The sequence below is a fragment of the Sminthopsis crassicaudata genome, chromosome 4 (assembly GCF_048593235.1).
Source record: "Sminthopsis crassicaudata isolate SCR6 chromosome 4, ASM4859323v1, whole genome shotgun sequence".
In the NCBI taxonomy this organism is placed as follows: Eukaryota; Metazoa; Chordata; class Mammalia; order Dasyuromorphia; family Dasyuridae; genus Sminthopsis; species Sminthopsis crassicaudata.
In genome coordinates, this window is record NC_133620.1 from 277353733 (window position 1) to 277369660 (window position 15928).

A 15928-nucleotide genomic window follows, 5' to 3' on the forward strand; every position below is an offset into this window, starting at 1 on the left:
TCAGCTTCTCATAGACTCTAATTTATTGGAATGTTTACCTTATCTCTATTAAGGAACATGTAGAAGGATGTAGACATTTATTTTTATTTCTAAAATATAGGCTGCAAACTGATTAATCTTATCTATGAAATCATCAATTCTGTAAGCAAAGATCTTAGGAATTTAGGAATATGAGGTAATATAAGAGAAAGCAATAAATCACACTAGACTAAATAGCAGCGCTATGATCTGCATAACATTTGGGTGGCTACCAGACTATCCAAATGAAACCATTGGACTAATTATTCAAACATGAGAGACAAAAGAATTATGTAAATACTTAGCACACAAATAGGACAGATGCCTCTCTTTCTGTTATTTAACAGCAGTCTTATGACTTGGTTGAGTTTTCCATTCAAAATTTCCAAGGCAAATTCAAACTTGTACACACAAAGAGTTTCCTAAGTGGAAACATCAGTATTTGAAATCTTATTGCCTGTTCCCTTGTGTTTCACTATATTTGCCATGAGAGAAATATCTCCTCTTGGAGATTGTGTGTAGATTAGAACTGCTGAAATAAATCTATCACAATATAGAAACAACCTAACTTTTATTATGCTTAAGAATAGGTTCATGGTTAAAACAAACAACCCTGAAAAAAAAATTTATATTTTTACATATCTTTATAAAGAAAATTATATCAAAGAGACAGATATATATGCATATGTATTTATGTATATATATACACACATATATATTTATATATTGCACTCTCAGATACTTTTTTAGTTTATAAAATGTAAAAAAAAAAACATTCACAATTCTATGATTCTTCCAAAGTCTCAACAGTTGAAGAAATTTAGTTATACAAAATCATAATTTCATATATCTCCTAAGGAAATAGTCCTAAAATCTTCTAAGCATTTAGGCTCAGTTTCCTTTCTGTGATGAGGCATATTGCATTGGAAGCAAGATGGGAAATTCTAGAGCCTAAACACTGACCTCCACAGTTCTTAAGAGTTTTCCCTCAATTTCTTCAGCCCATAGGCAGACTGGCAGAATATTCATTCTCCATATCTGGGCCCCATTTAGGCTGCTTATGTATCAGGACCACCTCTAGAAGGATACTTTAGTTGCTGCCACTCAACAACTGAGTCAGTGTCCAACTGGGTTTAATCAATTTAATAAGAGAAGGAGATAATTTTTAATACAGCAAATCCAGAAACTCTAGGCAGTCTACAAGTGTCTCTTTTAAATGGCATCTATGCCACAGTGGCACAGAAATCCATGTACCTAAGACAGTAGATAGAAGTGCACAAGAATGAGCAGGTTGGGCAGACTCTAGTCAGGGGCTCAAATCTAAATAATATATTGAGAATTCTCTGTCTCTGTCTTTTAAAATTCTCCACTTTACTGTCCCATAAGACATGATATTTCCCTTTCCTTTAACCAATCTGAGTCACCATTTCTACATTCTCCCTGAGTTTTTTGGGGGTAGGGGACAAGTATGTGTTTTGGCCAGAATGTCTTCATCCTTGGAAAGAGTTTCTACAGATTCAGATAGAATCTCTGAGTGAGTTCATTATGGTTTAGAGCTTTCTTTCATTAATTCATAAAGATTTTGCTCTGTTGGAGTTTTCCCTTTTTTGTATATGTAAAGCTTGAATGAAGAAAAGATTAAATATATGTTATAGAAATACAGGTTTCCACATGTATAACTGAATAAAGGCTAAGCTTCCATTTGTAATGAAAAAACAAAGATGCTATCTCCATATGCAAAACTAATAGGTATGTCTCTTTCCTTTAAGTATGTTCCACTAGTTGCCTGGGCAAAGGGGTTAGGTGACAGGAACAATGTTTAACTGAGGGAACTCTCTAAGCATAAGCCTCCCTTATCTATAAGGCATATTGTTGTTGTTTAGTCATTTCAGTCAAGTTTGACTCTTTATGACCAAATTTTTGGAGGGGTTTCTTGGCAAAGATACTGGAGTGATTTTTTAAAATTTCCTTTTCCAGCTCATTTTGCAGATGAGGAATGGAAGCAAAGTTAAGTGACATACCCAGGGTCCACACAGCCAATAAGTATCTGGTTAGATTGGAACTCATAAAGATGAGTTTTCTTGACTCCAGAACTGATAATCTATCCACTGTGCCTAATTGTGTCTCTATGTCTACAAATGTTATTATTATTTTTTTTTTTGCTTATAGGCCCATTTGTTTGTGGAAAAATACACTTGTCTATGTGAATTATGATTTCAATACAACACTCTACTTGATTGGGTTTTCCAAATTAATCAAAATCTTCTTCCCCTTAGGTTTATGAAATAGAGATGTGTACCTCATTAGTTAACATAGATTCAACTTCTCTCCAAATCTCTACCCAAACCAGCATTAATGACAACAGAAAAGGATTTAACAGTCACCAAATTTTCTTCTTTATGAGGGATATGGTGAATGAAATTATAGCAATGAAAAGCAAGTGAACCAGATGGGAAGAGTAAAGTTCACTGATAAGGGACAAAGACCCCATATCCTGCTCCTGGTTCAAAATCTCATCAGAATTTTCTCTCGAGTTCAGTCCTCTTATAAAGTGGCAAGAAATTATCTACTATTTTAATGAAGTTACAGGCTCTGCGATAATCCTTCTTTAATAGACAAATGAAGAAAAAATTTACGTATACATAAAGTCTCACCAAGATGTCAAACAATTCTTGACTGCTGATAGAAGTTATATGCACCCAGAGCATATTGAATTGAGGATTACAAAGCAGGGAAACCCGTACTCAGAGATCAGGTAGTCTGATCTTCATAATTGATCATTCCTATATTTTCTCCCATGTGGTTGGAATGGTTGTTAGTTTTAGCTACCAGCTTCTTGCTTTCAAGATTTCTCTAAAACATACGTCCCCCATGTGTCATCAGTTGGTGAATGCTGTTTGATCTCTCTTCTTCATAGAACTACATAGAAGTAGAGAGCTCACAAAGCTAGGGCTGCATTAAAAACCCAGATATAATTTGCTCCATATTGAGTACATCATTTCTTTTAAGAATCATTAAAAAGTAGAAAGAGACTTGTAAGAATGACAGATCTGCCTCCTTGCTGGCCATGATTTTGCTAAGCTCTGGGGAAAAAAAAGTCTTCATTTCAAATATCTCTGATAAATGCTTAATATTACAGATAAATAGACAACTAATACAAATAAATGACTAAAAGTCATTTCCTAGTGGATAAGCTGTCAAGAAATATGAATGAATGGTTCTTAAGAGCAGAATTGCAAACTGTCAACAAGCAAATGAAAGAATTCTTCATATACTTAATAACAAGGGAAATTCAAGTCAAAATAACCTTGAGGTTTACCTTCCACATAGAAAATTAACAATGATGAGAAAAGATAAAACTAATCAGTATTTAAGAGGCTGCAGAAAAAGAGTTACACTAATATGCTGTTGGAGCTGTGAATTGGCCAAACCATCTTAAAAGGCTATTTAAAATAATGCAAAGAAAGTGACTAGAGTGTCCATACATACCCTTTTCTCCTGAGTTTTCACTTCTAAACCTAATTTCCAACTCAAATAGTGACAAAATTAAAACTCCATATGCATAAATTTTTAAAAAGTTATTGTTTATTAATGTAATAATATTATTAATGTTATTATTATAATTTTATTGTTATTCATATCCAATAATTTTCAGTTGACTTTGAATCTTCATGACCCCACTTGGGGATTTTCTTTTTTTTTAGTCAAAGTTTTTTATTTTCAAAACTTATGCATAGAGAATTTTCAATATTCACTCTTTCAAAACCTTGTATTCCAAAATTTTTCCCTCCTCCTCACTCCCTTCCCTAGATAGCAAATAATCCAATATATGTTAAACACGTGCAATTCTTCTACACATATTTCCACAATTATCACAATCAAAAAGGGGGAAAATGAGAAAGAAAACAAAATGCAAGCAAACAACAAAAAAAGTGAAAATACTATGTTGTGATCCACACTCAGTCCCTACAGTCTTCTGGGTACAGATGGTTCTCTTCCTCTGAATCTGGAACTGGCCTGAATCACTTTACTATTGAAAAGAGTATGCATCAGAATTGATAGTCACATAATGTTGTTGCTGTGTACAATGTTCTTCTGGTTCCACTCACTTCACTTAACATCGATTCATGTAAGTTTCTCCAGGCCTCTCTGAAATCATCTTGCTGATCATTTGTTATAGAATAATAATATTCCGGGCAGCTAGATGTTGCAGTGGATAGAACACGGGCTTTGGAGTCAGGAGGACTTGAGTTCAAATATGGCCTCATATACTTAATACTCACCAGCTGTATGACAGTGGGCAAGTCACTTAATCCCAATTGCCTCATACACAAAAAGGGGGGAAAAGAACAATCATATTCTATAACATTCTTATATTATAATTTATTCAGCCATTCTCCAACTGATGGGTATCCACTCAGTTTCCAGTTTCTTGCCACTACAAAAAGGGCTGCTACAAATATTTTTGCTCATGTGGGTCCTTTCCCGTTTTTAATGATCTCTTTGGAATACAGGCACAATAGAGACACTGGTGGATCAAAGGATATGCACAGTTTGATAGCTTTTTGAGCATAGTTCCAAATTGCTCTCCAGAATGGTTAGATCAATTCACAACTCCACCAACAAAGCATCAGTGTCCCAGTTTTCCCACATCCCCTCCAACATTCATCATTATCTTTTCCTATTATCTAAGCCAATCTGAGAGGTGTGTGGTGGTATTTCTGAGATTTCTTAACTTGCATTTCTCTGTTCAATAGTGATTTAGAGCATTTTTTTTCATATGACTATAAATGTTTTTAATTTTCTCATCTGAAAATAGTCTTTTCATATCTTTTGACCATTTATCAGTAGGAGAATGGCTTGAATTCTTATAAAGTTGAGGTAGTTCTCTATTTATTTTAAAAATGAGGCCTTTATCAGAACCCTTGAATTTAAATTTCTTCGCCAGTTAATTGCTTCTCTTCTAATCTTGCCCATGTTGGTTTTGTTTTCACAAAAACTTTTAAATTTATTATAATTAAAATTATCCATTTTGAATTCCATAATGTACTCTAGTTCTTCTTTGGTCACAAATTCTTCTTTCTCCACAGACTTGAGAGGTAGACTACCTCTTGTTTTTCTAATTTACTTATACTATCACTGTTTATATTTAAATCATGACCTTATCTTGGAGGTGTTAGATGTGGGTCAGTGCCTAGTTTCTGCCATACCAATTTCCAATTTTCCTAGCAATTTTGTTCTTATCCCAGAAGCTAAAGTCTTGGAGTTTATTAAACATGACATTACTGTTGCCATTGACTATTATGTCTTGTGAACCTAACCTATTTCACTGATCAACTATTCTATTTGTTAGCCAGTACCAAATGGTTTTAATGACCACTGCTTTATAATATAGTTTTAGGTCTGGTATAACTAGGCCACCTTCATTTGCATTCTTTCATTAATTCCTTTGAAATTCTTGACCTTTTGTTCTTCCAGATGAAGTTTGTTATTATTTTTCATAGCTCTGTAAAATAATTTCTTGGGACTTTGTTTAGTATGGCACTGAATAAGTAGATTAATTTAGGTAATATTGTCATTTTATTATGTTACCTTGGCCTATTCATGAGCATTTGATATTTTCCCACTTGTTTAGATCTGACTTTATTTGTGTGGAAACTGTTTTACAATTGTGTTCCTGACTTGTCTTGGCAAGTAGACTCCAAAATATTTTATATCATTTACAGTTATTTTAAATAGAATTTCTCTTTATGTCTCTTGCTGCTGGACTTTGTTGGTAACATATAAAATGTTGATGATTTATGTGGATTTATTTTGTATCCTGTAACTTTGCTAATGTTGTGAATTGTTTCTAATAGATTTTTAGTTGATCTTCTAGGACTCTCTAAATATATCATCATATCACCTGCAAAGAGTGATATTTTGGTTTCCTCATTACCTATTCTAATTTCTTTAATTTCTTTTTCTTCTCTTAGTGCTAAAGCTAAACTTTCTAATACAATATTGAATAGTAATGGTTATAGTGGGCAACATTGTTTCACTTCTCATTTTATTGAGAATGGTTTTAGTTTATCCCAATTATATATAATAGTTTTATGATGGTTTATTTATAGAAGTATTCTTTTGATGACAAAGTATTAGAAACAAAGTAGATGTTCATCATTTGAAAAATGGCTAAACTGTGGTACATGAGTGTAAGGGAATATTACATTTCAATGGATTAAATAAGAAAGATAATGAACACAGAAAAGCATGGGAAAATCTAAGTGGACTAATGTAGAGTGAAATAAACAATACCAGGAAAACTATATATACAATGACAACAATGATGAAAATGGGAAGAACAACCATGGATGCACACATACACAAACACAAATGAAAAATGAATGTTTTGAAAGTTTGAAGAACAAGCATGACTTGAGAGAAGAGATATGAGAGGGCACTACCATGCCACCACTTTGTAAAGGTGGAAGATGTACAAGCTTGACCCACTACAATATTTTGTTGCTCTTTTTATATATGTATCTATTTTGCTGACTTTTCCCTTTTTTCATATTTTGGCTTTCAAGATATTGTTTCTTATATGAGATGGGAGGAGAGAAGGAACACTGTGGAGAGGGGAGATATCAAAAATACATTAAAAATAAGATTATTTTTATGACTAGAATGTAGTATTGCTGTGTTGTAAGAAGCCTTTATATGATGAGTTCAGAAAAGAATGAGAGGATTTATATTTATATGATCTGATATAAAGTGAAGTAAGTAGACTGAGGAAAACAATAAACCCAATAGCTTCAAGAAGCACCAACAATAGACCCAGATCAAAATAAAGATTTAATAATGAAACTTTAAATAATGAATAGATCAAAAAACAAAACAGAAGCAATTAATAATTGTGTGAAAGAAAATAGTAATGCTTTATCACTAAAACAACATTTCTGGAATGTGGCTAAAGTAAATCTCAGGGGGAAGATGCCTAAAATTATATAATAGAAAAAAAGGAGAGGATTAATGAATTGAATGTGAATTTTAGAAGCTGTAATCACTTAGATTGAACCACCAGCAGAAGTAGGGTCTTTTAGCCTTAATAGAAATACCTGTCTATCACTGTGGTTCAGAAGAGATGGGTGAGGAATTATATGAAAAGATATTATTAATTAGAACCAAGTGGATTCTCTCTCTCTCTCTGTCTCCCCCACCTCTTTCTCTCTCTACATATTTATGTCTATATCTATGTATCTATATCTATATCTGTCTATTTTTTAAGCACAGAAAAAAAATGCATCTTATTCCAGGCAACAAGGAATCATTTAAACTAAGAACTAGAGGATTTTTAAAATGTATTCTTCCCTTTTCTTTTTTCTCATTAGAACATTTTCTTAGAAAGGTATATCAGTTTTTAACCCAGATACATTTAATATAGGTTCCATTCTTCATCATATCAAGTTAATGGAAACATAATTTCTTGATTTTACATAGCCTTCCTGAAATGCCTTATTTAAACATAACATTAATAGGATCATAGGGATGGAATCTAGTAAAATTCTCTCTTATTTTCTATTTTCACTTCTTTTCCCCCCTTTTTATTGTTTCCCTTTTTCTGGTTATATATGAACATAATTTTTAAAAATACACATTTCTTTATGAATCATGTTGGGAGAGAAAAGTCAGAACAAAAGGGAAATAAATAAATGAGATGAATAAAAAACAGAAGAAAAAAGGAAAAGGTGATGTATTGATTTACATTCAGTCTCTATAGTTTTCTCTCTGGATGAGATGGTGTTTTCTATCCAAAGTTTATTGGAATTGCCTGAGAAGAACCAAGCCTTTCATAGTTGATCATTGCACAATCTTGCTGTACTCTGCATAATGTATTCCTGGTTCTATATCTATATCACTTCATGTAAATCTTTCTAGGCCTTTCTAAAATCATCTTATTGATCCTTTTTATAGAACAATAATGTTCCATTACTTTCATATGCCATAATTTATTCAATCACTTTCCAATTGATGGGCATCTACTCACTTTCCAATTTTTTGCTACCACAAAAGGAACTGCCACAAACATTTTTGCACATGTGGGTCCTTTCTATCCTTTATGATTCCCTTGGGATACAGACCCTGTAGTGACACTACTGCATCAAAAATTATGCATAGTTTTATAGCTCTTTGGGGATAGTTCCAAATTGCCCTCAAGAATGGTTGGATTATTTCCAATGAACTTCACCAATAATGTATTTGTGTCCCAGTTTTCCCACATTGCCTTCAAATTTTATCATTATCTTTTCCTGTGATCTTAGCCAATGGGAAAGATATGAGGTAATACCTCAAAATTGTTTTAATTTGCATTTCTCCAATAAATAATGATTTAGAGCATTTTTCATATGATTATAGATGGCTTTAATTTCATTATCTGAAAATTGCATTCTTATAAATTTGACACTTCATATGTTTTAGAAATGAGACCTTTATCAGAAAACTGGTGCTAATTTTTTTCTCAACTTTGTACTTCTCTTTTAATCTTGGTTTTGTTTATGCAAAAACTTTTTAACTTAATGTAATCAAAGTTATCTATTTTACATTTCATACTATTTGGTGATAAATTCCTCCCTTTTCCAAAGATCTAATAGGTAAATTGTCCCTTGCTCTCCTAATTTCCTTATGATATCACCCTTTTAGGCCTGAATCATATATCCATTTTGACCTTAACTTGATATGGAGTGTGAGATGTAGGTCTATGCTAAGTTTCTGATATATTATTTTCCAGTTTCCCCCAGCAATTTTTATGAAATAATGAATTCTTATCTCAGAAGGTGGAGTTTTGGGATTTATCAAATGCTAGATTACTATAGTTACTGATTATTTTTGTCATGCCTTTATTTTATAGGTGGGGAAACTGAGGTACAAGGCAGGGAGGGCTGAGTGCCCATTGTCATACAGATGCAGAGCATGTATGTAAACCTAAGTGCTATGACTCTCAATCTGACTTTCTTTCCATTGTACTCCATTACCATTCACTGTAGTTAAAAACAGGTCGGATTCTTTAGAAGGAGGAAAAGAAAACCAAAGAAGGTGATGGGGGATATTTGAAGATATTGTGATTAGCTATTCTTATTTTTTTTATTGAAACTTTTTATTTTCAAAATATATGCAAGGATAATTTTTCACTATTGACCCTTGAAAAACTTTGTGTTCCAATTTCCTCTTCTTCCCCACACCTCTCTTCTAGAGGGGAGGCAATCCAAAATATGTTAAACATGGTAAAAACATATGTAAATCCAATATAGGCATAAGTATTTATACAATTATCTTGCTGTACAAGAAGAATCAGATCAATAAGGAAAAAAAATGAAAAAGAAAATAAAATTCAAGCAAGCAACAAAAGAAGTGAAAATGCTATGTTGTGATCCACACTCAGTTCCCACAGTCCTCTCTCTGAGTGGAGATGGCTTTTTTCATCACAAGATTATTGGAACTGGACTAAATCATGTCATTGTTGAGAAGAGCCACATCCTTCAGAAGTGATCATCATATAATCTTGCCATTGCTATGTACAATGAAATCCTGTTCTGCTCATTTCATTTAGCATTAGTTCATGTAACTCTCTTCAGGCTTCTCTAAAAATCATCCTTCTGATCGTTTCTTATAGAACAATATATTATAGAACAATACTATTCCATAATATCCATATACCATAACTTATTCACCCATTCTCCAATTGATAGACATTCGCTCAGTTTCCATTTTCTTGCCATTACAATCAGGGCTGCCAGAAACATTTTTGCACATGTGGGTCCCTTTCCCTCCTTTAAGATCTCTTTAGAATATAATCCCAGTAGAAACACTATTGGATCAAAAAGTATACATAGTTGGATAACCTTTTGAGCATAGTTGCAAATTGCTCTCCAGAATGGCTGGATCCATTCACAATTCTACCAACAATGTATTTGTGTCCCAGTTTCCCCACATCCCCTCCAACATTCATCATTATCTTTTCCTATCATCTTTGCCAATCTGAGAAGTGTATAGTGGAATGTCAGAGTTGTCTTAATTTGCACTTTTCTGATCATTAGTGATTTTAAGCAATTTTTCATATAGCTAGAAATGATTTCAATTTCTTCATCTGAAAATTGTCTCTTCATATCCTTTGACCATTTGTCAATGGAAGAATGGCTTGAGTTCTTATAACTTTGAGTCAATTCTCTATATATTTTAAAAATGAGATCTTTATAAGAACTCTTAAATGTAAAAATATTTTCCCAATTTATTGCTCCCCTTCTAATTGTTTCTGCATTAGTTTTATTTATACAAAACCTTTCTAACTTAATATAATCAAAATTATCTGTTTGGTGTTCAGTAATGAATTCCATTTCTTCTTTGGACACAAATTCATTCCTTCTCCACAGATCTGAGAGGTAAACTATCCTATGTTCTTCTAATATGTGTTCAGCTATTCTGAACCTCCTGTGGGGTCACCAAAATAGAATAGACTTATTCTTAAATATGATTTATTGATTACATAGGAAAAAAGGTTTCCTATCAGTGATGATTGTCAGATGTTAAAAGAAAAGTATAATTCCTGTGGATTTTTATAAGTTTGAATCACATCTGCTTGACATGATGCAATAATTCTTCTGTTGGAGACAGGGATATAGACCATGTGGCCGGCAAAGTAAACAAATGACTTTTCTGGGTGATGGTTAAATTATTCATATTATGTCTTTTCTTCTTTGTGAGTTTTGGCAGCACTTGAATAGCTGTCTGTGTTAACCTAGAGATTGCAAGAGGCAGCCTGCAGAGGAATTGCCCAGTTCTATAGCTCCCCAGCCCATGGGACTCAGAGAGTTTGATGGTCTCACAGGGCCAAGCACAGGTCTGTTAATTTATCTCAACAATAGAAATGAGGAGCACAGGTCTTAGAATCACAGATTCTGCTCCTTCCTGTCACTTTGCTCCATGCTGCTTAAGAAGCTAATATATATTGTTGCCTGTTTAGGTAACTCTTACTAAGTCATCATTGTTTCTTTTTCTTCTGGACCCAACAGATTACAAGTACAGTATATGGTTTTAGCTTATATGCACATAATTTTATAAATATTAGATGTCTTTTTTTATCTTTTCAATGGGTGAGAGTGGGATGAAGGCAGGAGACAATTCATAACTTGAGAAAAAATTAATACAAAAATAGTTAAATGCATAAAATTACTACCTTATATAAATTTACAATTCATATAAATATAATCATTGAAATTAAGGGGACCAATAAGAGGATCTTCAAGGTCCCTTCTGCCCCTAAAATATGACAATATTATTGTATTTCATCTTTTTTAATGTAATTCCCTCTGTTCCTGAGTTTAACTGTCCATAATGTTCTTAATGTGTTTTACTTGATTTTCATGTTAAGTAAGAATGATTTAATGATTTAAAATGTAATGTTGGAAAGATTTGATATTCTTAGAACTCAGAGAACTGCTGATACTCTTTGACTCCAGAAATATCTTCTGAGTTATAGGGGATTCAAACACAAAGACACACAGACACAGACACACACACACACACACACACACACACACAAAACACAAAATCATTTTCCCTATTATGGCATTTGAATTCAGGAATGTGACTTGAATTTCATTTTATTTAGTTCATGTTGCAAACTCTATATTGCTGACAAAAAGTAAAGTGATGGATAGTTTACAACTTGAAATGAAATGAAATAAAATGAAGTTGAAATTACATTCCTGTATTTTAAACTCTACTATTTTGGAAGATAGTTGTGTGTTTATTTGAATTATTCAGTATTAGGAGAGAAAGAATAATTTCTTGGATGTTTCGAGACCTGCGTTCAGAGATTCTCAAGTCACAGTTCCATGACTGTGTACAAGACACTTAGCACTGAAGAACCTCATTGTTCTCATTTATAGATCAATGGGATTGCACTGGATGATCTTGAAGATCCTTATCTGTTCTAGCACCTGATGTACCTGTAACAACATGAAAATAAGTAGTGGTACTAAAGATATCTGATTTTGAAATATACAACTCTTCTCCCTTATTTTTGGAAGGGTAACTTGATGGAGAACTGGAGAGAGAGTGGGAGATGTGGGATTCTGGGAGGCTCAAGGAAGTCCCTAAATCTCTAGGGCTTAGTTTTCTCATCAGTGAAATAAAGATCCCAATTTTTGCTCCCCTATAGCTGACAGAAAAGATGTGGCACTGAGTAATTTAAGGCCTTAGATTGTAATAATGAATCACTTACTCGTTTTCTTGCTTGCTAATTTGTATGATATCAAATACTTTAAAGGAAAGTCTTTTTATTAGTGTTTTGACTGTGTGCTTATTGAATGGAGAATGTGGATTCATATCTACCAAGAAATGAATAATAAAAATGGCAAGGAAAGAAGATTTACTCAAGAACCCTCAACAGGTAAAGGATATTAGCTTAACACTGACAAAGGAATGAAATGCACTTTGATGTGACCAGGCTATCAGTTGAGCTGACTTATAGCTAAAACATAACAATGTTCCTCTTAATACTAGATATATTATGATTTTTATATAAAACATGTAAATGTTAGCTATAATAACAGTTACTTGCCATTTATTATCATTAATTATTATTAGTATTGTAGTATTCATAGAGTGCTTATTGTGTGCCATGTACTATCTTAAAACTTTATAATTATTAACTCATTTGAACATCATAATGACCCTTGAAGGTACATGCTATTATTCTAATTATATAGAAGAGGAACTGAAAATTATGGAAACCTTCAGACTACAGCACTTAATAAATGTTTTGTTAGGTTAAATTGAATAAGTACACACACATGTACATTGAACCTTCCAACAACTCATCTTCACCCTAGCTTCCCCAGCAGCTTGGCTGATGGGCTGTTGTTTTCTGTCTGGCAGAGTTCCTCTATACATTTGCAATCAGAATCCCTCATCTGTGTGTAAGTGAAGATGTCAACAATTCATCTCTCTCCAGACAAAAAGAGAAAGTTTTCTGATTTACTTGGCAAAAGGAAAGGTTTTTTCCCTTCTTTGCTTGGGGAATTCAATTTGGTCTAAAGTCTGGATACCACTGCCTCAATCAGCAAGAATTAGTTATTTCTATCCTCTGTTCAACTATGATACAAAAAAGAAGGTGATAGGAAGAGGAAATAGTCCCTCAAGGGAAAAGAGTATTGTGGGCAACCAGAGACAGTGATGTATGTCTTTAAAAAAAATAATTGTTAGAATTTATGTAGTATCTTAAAGTTTACAAGAGAAGCACTTACTCTATGAGATGTCCTATTAATATCCCCGTTTTACAGATGGGAGAAACAGACTGAGAGACATTAAGTGACCTGCCTAGTGTCAAACAACTACTAAGGATTGAAATAGGAATTGAACCCAGGTCTTGGTCTTATACTGGAGTCTCCACACTTTTGGAGACCTTATATGAGAAGAATGGTGTGGAAAGGATGATGGTCTGAATTGCAGGTTCCAGAAACTATCTGTGACTAGGGGCTACCTGTTGCTAGAGCAGAAAGGAGATTCTACTGGCTTAAATCATTATTTCTTAAGGTGGGAAAGGGGATCTTTAATTGGGATCTTGTTACTGGGAGAGACAGCCTTCAATCAGGGAAAGTGTATCCAAAAAATAAAAATAGGACTTTTATAATCCTATTTGCTCAGTGACCCTGTGTTCATCTCCAAGACTAACAACTTTTTCTAAAATACTTCTTTCTCTCCAGCATCAACACAAATATATATCTGTCTGCAAATAGTCAGTGCTTGAGCTCATAGGCAGATTTTCATTTTAGTATAATCTGATAAAGTTGGCCCACTCATTTCAGAGTAGCTCAAATAGTCTCATTGCCCATGGAAATAGAATTGGATGATCAGTTTTCTATATTATCTTCTAAATTGATTGTTTAATTATGTCACAAAAAGCAATTATCTTTCTCCTTGACCATAGTCCTCCCTTTATTTTCACCTTCACCCCTAATCCAATCAGGATCCAGCCATGAAGACTGGGGTCCCTGGGAATTTCTCTGCTGTGACAGAATTTATTCTCCTAGGATTTAGAGTTACCCCACAGCTCCAGAATATCCTCTTCTTGGTCTTCTTGCTCATCTATATGGTCATACTTGTGGGGAACATCGGAATGACAATTATCATAAAGATAGACTCACGACTACATACTCCAATGTATTTCTTCCTTAGAAACTTGTCCTATTTAGACCTCTGCTACTCAACTGTCATTGCCCCCAAAACTTTGACAAATTTCTTATCTACAAGAAAGACAATTTCTTACAATGCCTGTGCCACTCAGTTTTTCTTCTTTGCTCTTTTTGTCACAACTGAAGGATTTCTCCTGGCTGTGATGGCCTATGACCGCTTTACTGCCATCTGCTCCCCTCTCCTCTATCCTGTACGTATGTCCCAGCATGTGTGTATCCAACTGGTGGCTGGTTCCTACTTTTGTGGGTGCATCAATTCCATGGTTCAAACTGGCTTCACCTTCAGCTTACAGTTTTGTGGGGAGAACAGAATCGATCACTTCTTCTGTGATGTTTCAGCCCTGATCAAGATCTCCTGTGTAGACACCTTCACAAATGAAATAGTGCTATTTATACTTTCTGCAACTATCATTATAACTACCAGCCTGGTGATCCTGGTCTCCTATTCTTACATTCTCACCACTGTCCTAAAGATCCCTTCCACTCAGGGCAGGCGTAAAACCTTCTCCACCTGTGGATCTCACATTGCTGTGGTGAGTTTGTTCTATGGTACAGTATTCTTCATGTATGCACAGCCTGGGGCCCTCTCTTCTCCAGAGAAAAGCAAGATTGTAGCTGTATTCTACACACTTGTGATCCCCATGTTCAACCCTCTGATCTACAGCCTGAGGAATAGGGAAGTGAAAGAATCATTGAAAAGAATTGTGAGTAAGAAAAGGTCCTCTCACTGAAGTCCACAAACAGGAAATGATGGAAAAGATGGTTTTATAGAAATTTGAATTTGTGCAGATATAGGAACAAAGTGACATATTGAAAAAGAAGCGATATAAACTCAGGTATTTGTCTTTATCCATTTACTCACCTTCTCTTATTTATATATGTATTTCTTTCTTATATCTATCTACCTACTTACATCTATTTATTTATTTCTAGTCATTCTTTTTGTATATGATCCAGACTTCTGATTTCACTGGCATAGGGAATTATCTTCTTCATGTGTAATAACAACTTTTGAGTAATTTATACTCTTAAAGAGTTGCCTGGGGTGTGTATGTGTTTGTGGATGTGCGGGGGAGGGCATAAAGAGTTTAAATGACTTGTTCACAGTTATATTGCTAGTATAACACATGAACAAGAATTGAATCCAAGGTTTTCTGACTCTACTAATTGACTTTCTAATCCATGATACCAGGATGCCTCTCATTCTTGTTTTTATGTAAAATGTTATATGTATGTTATTTTATTGTTTTTCCACTAGGATTCACTGAAAGAGACCATTATGCTAATATTAAAAGTAGTTTTGATACTAAAGTGGTGATTTTATTTTGCATATCCTGATGAGTTTATGGAGAGCAGATGTGTGGTTCAAGTATAAAGCCATAAGTTCTTTGAGGGCAGGGATTGTTTTATTTTAAACTTTCAATTTCTTTGTTGCCTAGAGTTTTTATCATTAGTAGTTGTGAAATAAATTTTTGTTGGATAGATGGATGAATAGATAAAGAAATCTATAATTTGTGTCATAAATACCAATAACATGGAGTCCTGTCCCCTTATTTTCTAGGTGAGGAATCTGAGCATCATCATTTTAAAACTGGGAGGGAACTGAGGGGCTATCTAATCCAAACACTTTGTAAAGGGAGGTTCAAGGTAGTTAAATGATTCACCCAAGATTATACTAA

The 15928-nt window shown here is 33.8% G+C and overlaps 1 protein-coding gene across 1 annotated transcript; it reads left to right on the plus strand.

Moving 5' to 3' along the window:
* Nucleotides 1-14007: 14007 nt before the first annotated feature.
* LOC141541268 (olfactory receptor OR9H1-like) lies at nt 14008-15273 on the plus strand. Its single transcript, XM_074265438.1, has one exon. The coding sequence runs from the start codon at nt 14033-14035 to the stop codon at nt 14978-14980; it is 948 nt and encodes a 315-aa protein (XP_074121539.1). The 5' UTR covers nt 14008-14032; the 3' UTR covers nt 14981-15273.
* The last annotated feature ends 655 nt before the right edge of the window (nt 15274-15928 follow it).

Bases quoted from the DNA above. Each gene is read 5' to 3' on its own strand.
- LOC141541268 (XM_074265438.1), top strand. From the start codon at position 14,033: ATGAAGACTGGGGTCCCTGGGAATTTCTCTGCTGTGACAGAATTTATT.